At 36.7% G+C, this 16,809-nt stretch overlaps 1 protein-coding gene across 22 annotated transcripts in view; it reads right to left on the bottom strand.

The window, feature by feature from the left end:
• Positions 1-1,696: 1,696 nt before the first annotated feature.
• Positions 1,697-16,809, bottom strand: part of PRLR (prolactin receptor) — a 194,013-nt gene continuing 178,900 nt past the window's right edge. For 20 of the 22 annotated variants that reach the window (XM_042825635.1, XM_042825642.1, XM_042825649.1 and 17 more), the window contains 5 exons: positions 15,721-15,890; positions 14,045-14,186; positions 13,142-13,241; positions 11,310-11,379; positions 6,717-10,677 (listed from right to left, as the gene is read on the bottom strand). In XM_042825635.1, the coding sequence (XP_042681569.1) occupies positions 9,652-10,677; positions 11,310-11,379; positions 13,142-13,241; positions 14,045-14,186; positions 15,721-15,890 (1,508 nt within the window). In that variant the 3' untranslated portion in view covers positions 6,717-9,651. Of the gene's footprint in view, positions 5,513-6,716; positions 10,678-11,309; positions 11,380-13,141; positions 13,242-14,044; positions 14,187-15,720; positions 15,891-16,809 lie in introns of those variants that run through there. The other 2 variants (XM_042825633.1, XM_042825641.1) reach the window with 2 other exon arrangements.

Raw genomic sequence — 16,809 nt, 5'->3', positions numbered from 1 at the left:
ATGTGCATGCCTACAGGGCTGTGATGTTATTGGCATCAACTGAGATGTGGTGGGTTGGCTCTCATGACTAGAATGTAGGAATGGATGGGTATAAACTCTTTGGAAAAGACTGGCAAGGGAAAAAGGATTGGGTATTGCCTTCTACATCAATGACCAGCTGGAGCCCATGGACCTGCACCTGTGGATAGATAAAGAGCTGACTGAGAGGTTATGGGTTAGGATTAAAGGGAAGGCAGGGGAAGGAAACACTGTAGTGGGAATCTGCTATAGGCTGCCAGACCAGAAAAACCGACTGGATGAGGCGTTCTATAAACAGATAGGAGCAGCTTCAAATTCAGTTCCCCAGTCATCATGGCGACCCCAATATTTGTTGGAGGAACAACACAGCAGGGCACCAGCAATGAGAGAGATTCCTGGAATATGTTGTTGATAACTTCCTCTTCCATGTTGTACAAGAACCTACAGGAAAAAGTGCTATGCTGGACCTTGTCCTCATCAACAAGAAAAAACCAAAGAATAATGTGAAACTCAAGGGCAGCCTTGGATCCAGTGACCATGAAATTGTGGAGTTAATGATCCTTAGGGCATCAAAGGTGCACTGCAAGCTTGCTGCTCTGGGCTTCAGGAGAGCAAACTCTGACCTCTTCAGGGAACTGCTTTGCAGGTTGACGTGAGATAAGGCCCTGGAAGGAAGAAGGGCCCAATACAGATGATCAATATTCAAGGACCTTGTCCTCCAACCCCAGGAGTGCACCTCAAGAAAAAGGAAGGCAGGTAGCTTTCCCAGTGAACTTGTGAATGCCCCGTCTCCGGAAACACTGAAGGCTAGACTGGATGGGGCTCTGAGCTACGTGGTGTAGAAAGTGGTGTCCCTGCCTTTAGCAGGAGGTTGGAACTAGATGATCTTAAAGGTCCCTTCCAACCCAAACATTCTGTGATTCATATGGATGATATTTTGCAATATTTTGGAAAAAAACCCTAGCAACTCTGGAGGTAGAAGTCTGCCTACCCTGAAATGCAGCCCCAGCTCTGCAGGAAAATGTTCTGATGTTGCTGTGATGGGTCAGAGATTTCCACTTTCTGCTAACGAGTGAAGTGCTTACATACATTTGTACTTCCAAATTCTCAAACTTGTTCAGTCAAACTTCAATCAAACTTTACTTGTGAAAACTCACAATGCCTGAATTTCAGTGGAAGAAAAATAAAAGAGAGCTGTAAGGAAACATGACCCTAAAAGTAGTGACCTTGTGAAGGAGCTTTCTGCATTTACTCTGTAATTTCCATGAACCCTCAAAGTCCAATTGTAGGCAATAGCAATTCAGATTTCCCTCCAGTTCTGCCTTCTCTCCCACAGGTTTGGATTAGATGAGTATACTACTTGTTTTTTTCTCTGAAGAATATATTCTAGGAGTGAAAATAAACATGAGTAAAGCAACCAGCTTCTCCAGGAAGTCAGAAGCCCCTCCTCTTCACAAAGGAGATTCTTTAATTCCCAGCTTTGGATGCATGGATGTACATGGCTCTTTCAGTAACGCAGTGTGAAGTCTCCTGCATGCTCAGTGGGCTAAACATATCTATTACTGAGCCTTCAATTTGTGGAATATGTAGGAACCTGTCCTACAAACTGTGCTGAATTCTGACTCTTCCTTGTTATATATAATGAAATTAATATATTTTTAGGAGGAAGACTAGAAGATTTTGTGAATTCTATTCAAGAGCTTTTATTAACTTGAAATGCGAACACCATTGCAAAGAGATTTTACAATGACAAAATGTAGAAAAGTCCACCAGAAAGCTACAGACTTCAATAACAATATTGATCTTACAAGTGAAATTGCTAACAGATTTTATTAAAGCCAGCATTTTCGATATTATGAACTTAAAAAATACATAATTTTAAAGCATTTTCCTTCAACTACACTTAGAAACAACGGGGAATTCCTGAGCAACTGTTTTTATACCAGTACGTTCCAACCAGTGTACATACTGAATATGAAATCTACTTTCTATGATTTTTTTAATTTTAGAAATTTACAAAACATTTGGGTCTAGTTCATAAACTAATTGTGCTTGACGTCATTGTGCTGCTAAAGTAATGACACTACAGTAACTTGAATGTTCCAGATTGCATGCAAATTCTGAAAATGTAATTGAAAAAAAATGCCTGGCTTTTATTGAAAGGCTAAGAATGAATTTTTTTTACACAAATATAAAAAAAAACCAAAAAACTTTAAATATTGGACTGGCTATTTCTTAGTTGAGAAGCATGTTGTTTATTGTGCATGATGTTCAGAACATGAAATACGATTTATATCTAAGTTTCTTTGAGACACCTGCTGCTACTATCAAAGACAAGGAAGGTCCAGAGACTTTCCCCTGCACTTAACAGCATGTCAGAAATTTGAACAAATACAATTAACTAGTGGTTTTTGGTATTTTTTTTTCCTGGACAGGAAAAATCAGAGCAGGGAGTTTGATGTCACTGTCCTACACATTGACTCAGAAACATTATATGAAGCACAATATAAAGATTTCAGAAATTCAGACAGTGCTGAATATCTCTGAGAAATAAAATGCATTTACAAAACCGATGGCTGTGTCATTCCAGATGAAGAGTGGCATTTTTGGTCAGAATTAAAAATTGCTTTACAAGATGAAAAATGAACAACAGTGTATCAGCCCAGGGAATCCCTTCTGAGTATATCTGAGTAGTAGTTTTTCCTCTTCCTCTGGAATGATGGATCCGGAAATGAGAATTCAGAGTAGTCTACAGCATTATGAACATTAAAACATATCGATATAAAAAAATTGTATTTTGTAGAAAAATCTGTGTATTCCTTAGCATATATAGTGTTCTGTCCTACTCAAGGCATACTTTCTACTAGTGACGTCTACAGGGATTCCCAGCATCATCTAAAAATTTACTCAGTGCTATGTCTTTGTATCATTACGATCCTTGCAGGAAATGAAGTGAAATCTATCCATTTTTACTTATGTCAAAATGAGGTGAAGGTAGTGAGCAGCTCACTAAAACAGAAGCAGCATTCTCCAAAGATAAAATTATCTGATAAAGACCTAGACCAAAAGCAGCACCACAGAGTCAAACTGCATAATAGCTCTGAATTCTGAAAATAAAAAGTGCGAAAAATCTTTCTTATTTCTAACTTCTCTGTGCACTAATGTTGAGAGTACACCCAGTTTTTAGCCCATCAGCGTGGCAAGAGGTCATACAAATAATTCAGACATTTCTTTGGATTGCTTTCAACATACATCGTCTCTCTTAAAAACTTATATTAAATGGCAAAAATGCATTTTAAATGTCTGGGTAAATCTCAGAATTTATCACCAAGACACGGACTTTGTGATTAAGGAAAGTGTTAATGACTGTCGTAGTCATGTATGTTTCTGTTGTCACAGGCACAAACTAAAACAATGCCCAGAAATGTCTACCGACCGTTTGCTAGTATCCACAAAATTCTTTATCTCTTGGAGCTTATCAGTCGTTTAATCAATATAAGAATGCTTAAGAGTGGTAAGTGTATCTGTGAGACATCGTGAATGGATAAATAAGAATTATCTGTTAAAAAAAATTAAATAAAACTTGAAGTTTTATTTAAAGACTGTGTGGTACACTTTATTTTTGTGAATTTTTTCCTTAGGAATGTAGGAAATCTAACAGCAGAGGGGCCCAGCCCTTCAAACATGGTTTGTCAGGGACCAATACCAGATTACTGGGAGAAAACCCCATAATTAATATAAACAGAGTAACCAACTTTCATGTATTAGTCTTTTTCACCTTTTATGTAATAGATGATCTGTAGTGGTCAATTTCAGCATCTTACCAACTGGTTAGCACATAATGAGGCATTACTATTTTTTGTGGATTATCTCAAGTAGCTGCACATATTGCCATTTTTGATGTAGAAGTATTTTTTTCCCACGTTACTGTACGTTACTGTTTGACTTTTTTAATCTACTCTTACATTTTATTCTTTCGTTTTCATTTTCTGTTCTCCCTCTTGTCTTCTCAGTCACTTCTTAGTCACCATCCTACAGCGTATTGACTGGACTTTCCTGTTCTGACACATGCAGCAACCATGTCCCTCCTCCCATCATAAACTACTCTTTCTTTCGTCATACACAATGTGTTTCTGTATTCCATTTATCCTGATCTCCTGCTTGACATATGCAGGAAAGATGATGAAATTTCTTTATTTGTTTCAAAATATTTTCAAAGTTTGTTTCAAAAGATTTTCAAGGCCAAGCCACAAGATTTTTCTTGCTCAGTGTAATTCAGTCAATCCTTCCACATCGCTATCACTGGAGCTGAAGGAAGTGAGTGACTTGGTTTTCAGTACGTGTTCTGCGACAGTTGAAAGTGGGGCTAGTCTCCATTTTCACTTACTCAGGAACTGTTTGAAGATTTCCTTCACAGAAACTCACCTGAAAACTTCCTAAATAGTAAGTACTAACAAATGCTTAGTTCCATTGGCAGGATCTGGAATCAGAGCATCTCTGAGAACTCAGCTTGCTCAGTTCTAGTGAGTTGAGCACGCAGGCAGTGGCAAAAAACAGAAAGGGGAAAATTGTGACTGCCAGGCTGGTCAGCATGGCTTTCCCTACAAGATGAAAACTTCATTGTTTTTTTTTTTTTTTTTTTCTCCCCAAATAACAACTCTTCTTATTTCGCTGTGCATCTCTAACATCCCATCCTAGTATTACTAGTGGGACAAAAATGAGGATTTCATGACAAGCTGTTCATTAAAAACAATTTAGACATTACAAACACAACTTTTTAAAGTTTGACACACAAAGGAAAATGCTCATCTGCCTTTTTAAATGGAGTGGAAAAAAAGCACACAAAACATCTGAGGTAGTGATTCTTTAAGAAAATGGTGCCTGATCTTATGAAACTTTCATTTCATTTGTCGTTATGGCTTTGTAGAAAATGTCTACTATTCATAAACTGGCTTAGATGACTTTGGTATCCTTGCCCAACACTTTCAAATCCTTTAAAGTTGATGAGAAATTACCAAACACATTTACAGGCTTAATGATGTGAACTCCACGTATACAATGCTTCAGAGACAACAAATAAAATGCTTCTTATTCACTTTTAACATTTGCTATTACTACACTTTAAATACTTTACTGACATTTGAAGCAACTGTAGATTTTCCAGCCATCTAAACATACACACATAAACAAATACACCACAGGATTCACTACTTCAACATAAACTGATTAGCACTATATTTTTTGTTTCAGTTTGTTCTATAAATACGTATATCCCCTTATTAGTATTATATAAGGTCAATTGACTACACTGTAATTAAATAATCCTTTGTAGTTACAGAGTATCATCAAGAGCATTCCTCAAACCTTCATTTTCTGTTAAAGTAAGTTTTGGCAGCACATGTCCACTTCAGTAAGTTAGATTTCTTCAAGCCAGGAACACCATATTGAAATATTAGAATGGTACATCAAAGTTGTCCTTGCTAAAAGAAAAAGTCTGATTTGAAAAGCCAGAATGAGTTATATTTCTCAATACTGAAGAAAACTGTTAATAAAATTGTTAAAATATTCAAATTCATGAATTTAAAAAATTAATTTTCTGAAGAGCTTTTTAAGCCTTTTATGCTACTGAAATTTAAAAGTGACACTTTTAACACACACACACACACACACACACACACACACACAAACCCCAAATATTCAAACTTCACTCAAAGTGAGAAATTTGGTGCAAGACCAAGGGGGCTAATCCCAGTTTCTGGGGTAAACTCCGTTATGTGTTTAACCACTGTATATCGAAGGAGGTGTCAGGAACCTGTTATTACATCAGGGTATATCATAACTTTATAAGATTCCACTGTGTACAATTGCTACAAAATCTCATCTATTTCATAATAAAAAGCTATTCCTTGAAGAGCTGTAATAAAAAATGATGTTGCAAACAAGACAGAATGAAATATTTCAGCATCCAAAGACCCTCAAACTTAGCTGAAGATTATTCTGATTTTACAGAATTTATTCTCTTTTGATGTGCAAAAGTTCTGTATAGATGTTCAAGGCCACTTTTAGAAGGTGTTACTCCCAACTGGGAAGTAACAGGTTATTTTTGACAATGAAAGTGCATCCAAAGGAAAAGCAATCCAACTGCACATTTTTTCGTCTTAAAGGATGATGAATGTTCATGAAAAATGTGTTCAAGTCATGTTTAGTTAGCATTCTTTAAATCTTTAGTTAGATTCTTCAAAAAGCTTGGCTACTTCTGAGCAACCAAAAATGTGTCACTTCCACTCTGGTAGAATTCCTGACTTAACAGAAAGCCATGATGATTTGGCATCATGGGACTCTCACTGGCAAAGGTGGGAAAGAATTTATGCCCCATAGAGTAATTTAAACTACAGCTATCTTGCAGTTTCAGAACTAATTTATGGATAGGCATAGAAAAACTCTGACTCAGTTTTCTTCCTGATGGAGAATCCATGAACTATTGGAGGGGCTTTCTTTTTAGTACCTTCCAATCTTGGTTTTTTTTTGTTTTTTTGTTCGTTTTTTTTGTTTTGTTTTGTTTGTTTGTTTGTTTGTTGTTTTTTTGTTTTTTTTGGTTTTTTTTCATGGAAAAATACTCTTGTTTTTTTGTTTGCTTGATTGTTTTTTTCTTCTGGCAACTTAGAAGAAAAGCTGATCTTTTGGGTTTTATGAACTCAAGGTCTTAATGATGTTCCTGGGACCCAACAGCTGCATTAGAATTGGACATACCTCATAATATTAACACAGCCTATATTTCAACTTAAGCAGTGTCAATTTTAAAAATATTCCTGAAAAAAAGATTTAACTTCTGATTTTTAGACTAGAGTGCCATACACTCCAATTAGAGCAATCTAGGATAGACAAATGTAGTAACAGTCAATGGAGTTTATAGTATCTCTTCCAAAGCAGAAACAAGTATTTTTCAGGAAAATCATACTCTAGACTCTATGCCTATAACAAAAACTAGGTACACATGCAGACACTTTCAGTTAGGCAAGGTGAATAATACACTTAAAATCTGCTAAAAGTTGTATCTGCCTGCCTATGATCAAATGTAGCCAGGAGAATAGCAACAGCCTGTTGCTGACACCTTGTCACATGTTCTGTAACAACCTGTATATGACCCAAAAAATGCACTATGTAAGGAACATCATTAGGCTGTAGTCTGGTAAGATTCTATAGCCTCTATGCATCACCAGAGGGATAAATAAAAAGGCCTGTAGCAGCACATCCTTATACATGCTGCTTGGAGTAGAAAATAACTGCTCAGCTCAGGCATGGCTATCTTGTAAGGTAAGAGAACTTGTCTGATACGGATCAGCTCTTTGAGACTCAGTCAGAAAAATAGAGCATTACAATCAGAAGGATGAAGCACTGTCAGAAGGAGATAGTACGCTATCAGCTTAAACACATGGAGACATATTACTGTCCTGCAAAACATTCCAGTTTTGACTGATAGCTTGATAATTTCTTTTCAGTACTTTTTTAGTACTTCTAGGAAACCTGTAAGATATACCTCAAATGCTACAATAACATTGTCCTGTTACCTATAACCAAACAAAATTTTATGCTTGGCTGCTTTCTTAAACAGCCACTTCATGTCTTCAAGTGTTGAACTGAGTGGCTGAATTAGGAATTTAAGATCTCTTGCTACGCCTCCATCAGAACATCCAATTGCCCAGATCAGCCTCCAGAAGTGGGCAATACATTGTAAGCAGAGATCACAGACTCTACATTTGATGCCTAAAGTAGAAGTTGCAGTATCCCCAAAATGTGTTTATATACACACAGATAATTAGTTAAAATCTTAAGTCCCGCCAGTGAAAGGACTAGACAGCTTAACAGATCTGTATTTGAGCAGTTCCATGGCATGGAAATATAGTATGAAAATCTGTTTTGACAAAGCAGATGCAGCCTTCTGTAACCTTCAAAATCAGAGGATCTGTTTAGTGTGGCTCTGCACAAGGTTACCCGATACTGCAGGAAGGCTGCCTCAGTGCAAAAAATCATAAAAAGCTAGGGAAATATGAAGCTGTACATGAAGGACAAGAAAGAAGAGAGCTCATCTATGGTAAATATACTTTCCACAACATGTACAGTACAATTTTGTTTACCTTATGTTCCTAATTCCTCCCGAAGCTAGTGCTGTTTGCTAAATACTTGACCCAGCTTTAATCAGCCACTTGTTCTTACTTTCCTGGAGTATATTAAATTTTTGTTTCAAGAAGGGCTGTAATGACTTCATGGTGATTCCACTTTGAGTCATGGACTCTTCTCTCACTCCCACCACTATTTCAGCAGAGCACTGATTATGAGGTTATGCCTCATATTCTGACTGCGGAGAACGAATTCCAGAATTCATTTTGGTGAGTTCATTATGACAAGTCTGTCTTCAAACCTGCCTTCCAAGCTCAGATAAAAATGTACACAATTGCTAAGGATGCAGATGATCATGATTGACAAGAGTACAGACTAAGTGGGAAAGAAGCTTTACTCTCAAAACCTACATTCTATTTTAATTTTATAATAACAGCTGGTAAAAAACATCTGAAATAAATAATTTACAATTCAAATACTAATACATCAGCAATATATTAGAAATACAGTTTAAAAATTACTTCATATTCTTGATTAGTATAAAGTTTAATTTTATGCTTTGTATAGAAATGGCAGCTTTACTTGTTACCTCAGTTTCAGCTACTAATTAGCAAAATAACATTGGGAAATTAAAAAATATTTTATTTTGCTTTTTTTTTTCTTGGTAATAGAAAAATATCCTTTAAAAATACATTGTTAAATGTATGGGATTGTACTAAAGTAGAATTGTGTCATATGTACAGTAAGGCAGTGTATCAAATAGTGCCCTGTTTTTGTGTTTTTTCGAGTTCGATTTGATTGGAATAGGATGCAAAGTTTTCTGTCATTTTGTGAAGAGTTTGTTATTTTAATGCTATTAGTTAAATATATTCTTTCATATATGATTGTTTCATACGTAAGAGCTTCATTTTTCTTAAGAATTGAGAAAGAATATAAAGAAAACTTAATCTAGTGTCACAATACATTCAGAAAAAAAATACATTGTATATCAGTGTTACTGTGTAATGATATATCTGATTTAGAAACTGCTCAGACAATTATGGTGCACCAGGCCAAAACAATCTCAGTCTTTGTTGAATCTGCAAATTCCCTTAGGTTTAATCAAACTACAGAAGAATTGCAGAACTGAATAATTAATTCATAATGTATTTTTCATGGCATAGAGTACCATTTCCACATTTCCTTCTGTAAGAATCATGTGTCAGTGATCCAAGATTTACTTCTATGATTGTTATGTCAACCCATAGTTTATTCTATTCTTTATATAATACATGTAGAAGGCTATTTTTAAAAGGAACTCTGTGCTACGTTGTTTTTTTTTTTTTTGTTTTGTTTTTTTTTTTACTGTACATAACTATTAACAAAATCAAATGTAGATCACAGACTTCTCAGCTAGGAAAAGGTACAAGCTACAGTTGTGATGTAGTAGCATAATCTTAAGCCATAGCATTACTATACTGATTGTATTTGATTCATTCTGTAGCATTACCTGATAAAGAGTGATCACACTTTTAATTATTTAAAGGGGGGCATAAATGAGGATGGGTCCATGTAGTCTGATCCACTAGTTTCTCTTTTGCAGTCACGTGGAGCTGTCAGGCAGTAGCTCATGTTTTTTTCCACTTGACCTTGCTGAAGGTTCTGAGATGTTTCTTTTGCAGGTTCTTGGGCCGTAGGTGCGTGCAGAACTCGTGAATCTGGCATTAATACTAGAATACTATGGTTCATGACTGTTGAGACCTTTGTGTATTCTTTGCTGGCTCCTGAAATAGTGTATTTTTCAATCTTTCCACTGTTTTCTTTATGTTTCAGTAATACTGATGGTTCCTCATTCTGTCTGACTTTGTGAACTTCTACGTAATCCATGAATGCAGCACCCAAAAACGGTGACTTTTCATTGGATCTGTTTTGTTTGACCCGCACTGTGGTTTGCTCAGTTTTGGAAAGCAAATTTTCCATCTCTTCTTGCTTTTCCATGCCTCCAGGGATGGTTTCAGAGATAGTATATAGTGACTGATGCTTTTCTTCATTTTCCACCAAAACTGCTGCAACATTCATATTTGTGGTAGTCAGTGTTATCTTGTTAGCTTCTAGAATGCTGTGGTACGCAAAAACAGGAGGCTGATTGTTAGGTAACTGAACTGCAGGCCATCTGGATGATTTTGCACTCTCATTGTTAATAAGGAGTGCTTTTCGTTCTGAGCCTACACAGTGACTTTCCCAGCTTCTTTTCCCTGCTTTCTTTTCTTGAACATCTCTTACATCTTGTGTTTGAAGTGCTGATGGAAGGGCGCAGGTCTCCCTGCACTTTTCAGAAAGCAGAGAAGGGCTATCACAGCTCCCTCGTCCTGAGTCTCTGTCTGTTTCCTTGGGTGTAATTTTTGCATTTTTACTGGGACGACCATTGTCATGACTTGGCATAAGTTGATGATCCTCACTGTCCTCTACTTCCAGATACTCAATCAGTAGTTCCTCGCAGTCTGATGTTGGAGGGAAACCATGGCAACCAAGTGCACTCAACAGTTCTTCAGATTTCCCTGTCTGAGGGCATACCAGATAAGACAATGTTATTTCTTCACTACTAACAGTAGGGATTATTTGACTAGTGCAATTATAAACAGTTTACATATTTAGTATGCAAACACTTTTTATAGCTCTAGACCTAAAACGAATTTACACAACTGCAGAAAATACTGAAAGAACAAAAGAACTTCCCTTGAGTTCTCTCTGGAGGGAGACAATCCCAGACTTTATGTTCCTAAAATGGAAGGACTGAGGAACTTCTGCAAATAAGGGCTTCAAAGGTTTGGAAAGGAGGAAATGGAGGAGAATGACAGATATGCTATGCCCTTGTCTCCTCAACATGGCAAGAGACTGTGGAGAATGACTTCCATAAGATCTACTTAGGTCACGTAGGAATTAAGATCTTGTGGTGTCTCAGGAAGAAACTGCAGTTACACACCCTGTCATCAAATGTCATACTACTTCTAGTGCCAAGCAAAACCATATCTCCTACATAACCTGCCTTATGATCAGCCTGAAAGTTTTGCTTATTTTTAACACTGATTAAGTTAAATCTGTTTTATATTTAATTATGGTAATTATTTTTACTGTTACAGAATCTGGAAAAGTAAGTAACGGCAAATTCTTTTACTGTTATCAATGGAACTCACCTCTAACAGATGTGTATCTATACCTTTTATTTTTGGTCCTGGAACTGGTGGTAGGATAAAAGTTATCATCCTAGAAAAACAAAAAAAAGCAAAACATAAACAGTACAAATGCAGGAGATAAAAGTATAGGCCCCCTCCTACCCACTCCTTCTCTTTCATGTATGTACCAGTGACACAGCAATAGGAAGCCTGAAGTCTATCAGAAGAGAATTCAGGGCCCTGGGGAGACAACTAAAAGAAAACTATGACTAAAGAAAAAAGTTTAGGAGAGTTGCCATCCTGGACTTGAAAAAAGCAAATCTTAAGGTTCTCAGGGAGCTAGTCAGCAGAGTAGCTCAGGAGTCTACTCTATAGATAAAGATAGATATAGATACAGATAGATAGACACAGAACTGGTCACTTTTCAACATCCAACTTCTAAAAGCCACAGAGAAGGCAATCTCATTGTGTTGCTAGTCAAGCAACTGGGGCAGAAGACCAGCCTGGCTGAACAGGATAGAAAACAAAGTATATGATCTCTGGAAGCAAGATAATGTCTGGAGAGAAACTAAGAAAAGCCACAGCTTGCATTCACATGAGCCAGTGGGGTGCCAGGCAAAAAAGACCTTAAGCAGCAAGAGGAAGCCAAAGGAAAACATTGGACTAGTATCTGTAGTGGTTAGTCACCAAGCAAGTAAGGAGGAGGAAGAAGTGGAAATATTTAATGCATTTTTTGCCTCAGTCCAAGCAACAGAGCTTGGTCTGCTCAGACCTCAGAGATAGAGGACCATGATTAGGGGAGCAGCGACTTTCCATCACTGAAATTGTAAAGGAATAGCTCAACACTGGAGGGACTGATGGGGTGAAGGAAAAGTCCTGTCTTAGTAATTTGACCTCCTTCTCTGATAAAGTCACTTGCTTGGCGGATTAAATATAGGCAGGAAATGTAGTATTTCCAGATTTCAGTAAGGCTTTTCATATTGTCCCTCACAGCATCCTTCTGGACAGATGGTCCAACTGTGAGACAAACAGGCTCATACCCCAGTGAGTGATGAACTGACTCAATTGTAGAGTTCCAAGGGTTGCAAGGAATAAGTCTACACCTGGCTGGTGGCCGGTTACTAGCAACGTTCCCCAGGGCTCAAATCTAAGGCCAGTCCTGTTCATTTACGTCAGTGGAATGCATCCTCAGCAAATTTGCCAACAGAACATGCACCTTTATCACTGTCACTTCATCAGTAACTTCATCACTGACTAAATCAGTTGGGCACAGTCCAGGAAGACCAGTGGGTCTCTATGTACATACTTGATTGTCATTTGATTCCTACTAATCATACTAAAGCAGTTTCTTTCTCTTTGCATTACTCAGACATTATTTTTGGTGGACTTGTATGAAAGATACAAACATTGTGACACCTTTCTCTTCCAGAGTTAGATGGAATTACAGTACGGTTTAATAAATTTGGGGAATTGACAGACATGTAGGCAGAAAGACTGAATTCATAATATGACCTAATTTCTATTAGGCAATTAGGCCAAACCTACAATGTGCATCTTCAATACAAGCCGGAATACTTCAAGTGATATCTGCTAAGTACTTAGAGATTAACTGGGATGGTCAGATTTAATACCAGTAGTCTTTACCAAAAAGACCAAGAAGACTGAGACCTAAAGAACAGAAATACTTCTCTACCAGTTGCAAATACAAAGTAATAAATCTGTAATTTATGCTATGTATCTCTCCTACTAAGAAGGCTAAAATCGATATGAAAGTAAATCAAACGTTAATAGCTTATTTTTGGAAAAGTTTTATGAGTTTACAGCTACACAAAATTATGAAATTTCTGACTTACCTGTATCCTTTTAAAATCATTGTCCAGCTCATGATTAAACATATGAGAGATGACAAGACACCCAAGATGATCCACACAATCATATCTTTTACCCTGTAGTCTAGGAAACAAAGGGAATTATTTAAGGATGCATTAGGAAATACAGTCAGAATGCACAAAAAGTATCAAATTTTTTTATTTGAAAAAAGTGGTTAAATCTTCCAAAGTTGGTATTGAATCTAGAGGCCTCTAGTAGCACAGACATATCTCAATAATCACTGCAACATCTGGTAATTAATATACTTCTTATTAATAGCATTGTGCAGGAAATAAACTCCTGTGAAAAAATTAGAAAAATGCATTAAGATGGAAATATTTTTCACAGGGTTCAAGTCTACTTAGACTAACATTAGTAATTTCATTATCAAATACAGACATAATTAGATTTCGGGCAGAATGGTCAACAGTTATATATTTTTAAAGATTTCTACTTAATGTGACACTTTTTACACTGAGATGTTTATTCTGAATTTTTTCCAAATAAAGCATTAGGAAGAGCTGTTACTGACTGCAGGAAGTCACTTTGTTTTCTACCTAGCATTTTTAATTACGTTATTATCACTCTTTTTATTAAAAACTACCATCATGAAAACAAATATGAATAAGGCAATAAACAGAAAGGATGTGCTTTAAGTTTGTAAGAAAATTGATTTATCTGTTTGACTTCTAAGATTAATGAAGGGTACAGCTAACTGTCCCCTGTGGTGCAGGGAAGCTGAGAATTCAGTTACCTTAACAATGATATTCCTACTGTCCTAGGAATCAGTGGGCTGTCAATCTGTATGGGTGCTACAGACAACCTACAGAAGTATTACATGAACTTCCATGAAATAACAGTTATTGAAAGGGAACATGGCCACTCACCAGTAGGAATTTGAATGTAGTTCTCTGAGCTCCATTCACTCCATGATCCGTGGTGGTCTGGTTTGCAGTGAATCTGTACAATGTACTTTCCTGGATTTAAACTAAACATTTTATATTGTGTTTGCTGTCCAACAAAAATAGTCTGAAAATGAATTAAAAATCATAAAATCCATATAAAAATTAGATATTTTTCAAAGAAAATCATAGCTAGTTTAATCCTGATAATCAAGTTGGGAACATATCATGGCTGTTCTGAAAGTAATGCTTCCTATTTTATGATGTCGGACCATGATGTCAGAGGTGGAAGTTGGTGGAATGTTAGTAGGGGTGGAATCTTCCCACCAATATCCCATTACATTTTGTTTCTGTGCAACAGATGGCAGCACAGGAGCAGTCTGACAGAATGGAGTCTGACATCAAGTGCATGTGAAGCAACGGTGTGTCACTGAATTCCTCCATGTGGAAAAAATGTCACTTACTGACATTCACTGATGCTTGCTGAATGTTTATAGAGATCAAACAGTGGTTGCGAGCAGACTGAGGCAGTGAGTGGTGTGAGTGGTGTGTGAGTGGTGACAGTGGGTCATCTCCACTGGTACAGATTTTTTACAAGCATGCAGGCTCTTGTTTATTGCTGGTCAAAATTTACAGATAATGGTGGTGACTATGCTGGAAAAACTTTTTTTCTCTGAGAATTTGTTCCATCAAACAGTGTTATTGTGATCTCTCTATCTGTTTTAATTTCCATGGAAATAAATAGAAGCATTACTTTCAGTGTGACCCGCATAAAACTGGGTATCTTCCTAATAATTGTTACACAGGGCATTGAAGTAATGTTACATTTATTTTATTTCTGTAGTTCAACTTTCTAACATAATGCAGCAGTGATGATATCTGTCTCTGCTGTAGTGTGCAAATTAAACTGCTATAAAGACACATCATGTGCATATGAGAAGTAGAAATGAAATGTGGCAATCTGGGACCCACCACAGCAGGAACTGAAGGAGGCAAGAAAGAACAACTGGGGAAGAAGCTGCATAACAAATAAGGAATGTGGAGCAGGGTAGTAAAGAGTGGATTCTATAGTGGCCAAGGATCTGGGAAGTACAGTGGCAGAGGGAAGGCAGCAGTCAGTACAGAGATGGCTGGGTAGTTTAGTTTTGCAGCAGACAAAAAGGCAATACAGCCAAATACCAATTGCTGGAGCCTACAATTTGTCCCTACTTGTATGAGTTGCAGATCCTTAGTATAGAGCATAATTATTATGTGACCATAACAACTATTACAACCATTACCTAATGGTTATTTGCACAAATGCACATGATTTTTCATAATGTCATTGAGCTTTCTGTCATGTAAGAAGTATTTGTGGTTGAGAACAAATTACCAGAAAAAATAAACCTGTCAGAATGAGACCTAACAATTTAAACTACTGTGCCAATATGATTCATATATAATGGCCACAACTGAAAATAAGTACTTCATCACTTGCTATCACACAGCAGCATCTGAGATACTAGTCTTTGCAATAGGAATACGAGGAACAAACAAGCACTACTTTTGAAAAAGGATGAATTATTCCATGTGCCTGCTTCATTATAGTCAGGCATGGGACATAACTAACAAACTCTAACTGATCAAGAAAAACTGTAAGTAAAAACTTGCAAGATTCTTACCTCCCATTCCTCTCCTTCTTCAGGCTTCAGTCGCAATTCATAGTCGAGGGTAAGCCATCCAGATCTGACATCAGCCAGTGGGGGTGGAGACCATGTCAATACCATATATGGTTTTCTATTTATTGGCTTTTTTAATTCTAGAGTAACATTTGCAGGAGGATCTGGCTGTACTGTTAAAATAAGAGAACTGATAGTAAAAGTATGAATGATTTTTCTTTGCATCTTAGGAAAATATATGAAGTGGTATGCGGGGCAAATTGCCACCTCCATTGTGTCTAGTAACTTGGAACTGCTTAAATATGGGAAGCAAGAATTTCCTGATAAACAAGGATTTATAAATTTGTAGACACTGAAGAACACTAAATAAATGGAGTTCATATTGAAATTTGCCTGAATCATTTATCACCTAAAACATATTTTTTTCACATCATCATTTAAGGTTGCTGTTCTCCACACTGTATTTCAAAGTTAAGAGAAAGTTAACATCTTTAATGGTGCATTATAAATGCTGTTTTGTATCATAATCTTATCAAAATTGGTGTATACCATTAGGGATGCTGAAAACACAGATTTAAATTACAAAGCTGGTCCCCTTCAATCTTTCACACTGAGAAAATACAGCAGCATTATCCTGATGTGCACAGGGATGGATACTTAAACAGTAATACTAAAGTCCTGCATACGCTTCAAAAATAAAATGGAATGTAGGTTTCTGCCAACCAGGCCTGCAGCTACCCCAGTTTGCAGGTAGAGCTCCTGCATATAATGCATACGTTTTACCACTTTCTGATGCAAAGTTTACCAAGAAGTCAGGGCATAGAGGTAAAATATAACACTTTTTTTTTTTCTTTTTTTTTTTTTTTTTCCCACAAGCCCTTTTTCAGTTATCAGGTTCTCAGCAGCCTCAACCTTCATAGAAAAATGATTATTTGCAGTAATGTTCTTTCCCTTAGAAAATAACCTAAATACTTGTCCACAGTCATTCTGTAGAAAAAGTCTGAGAGATTATCAGTACATTGCTATAAAAACACTGATTTAGCTTCTCCTGGGAAAATTAAATCTCAGAAAACAACTTTCAGGTAGTAAAAT

Source organism: Centrocercus urophasianus, unplaced genomic scaffold (assembly GCF_019232065.1).
Source record: "Centrocercus urophasianus isolate 14NV4802_14NV808 unplaced genomic scaffold, USGS_Curo_1.0 seq_25, whole genome shotgun sequence".
Classification (NCBI taxonomy): Eukaryota; Metazoa; Chordata; class Aves; order Galliformes; family Phasianidae; genus Centrocercus; species Centrocercus urophasianus.
Note: the sequence above shows the minus strand (reverse complement) of the source record. Positions and strands in the feature narration are given on the sequence as shown.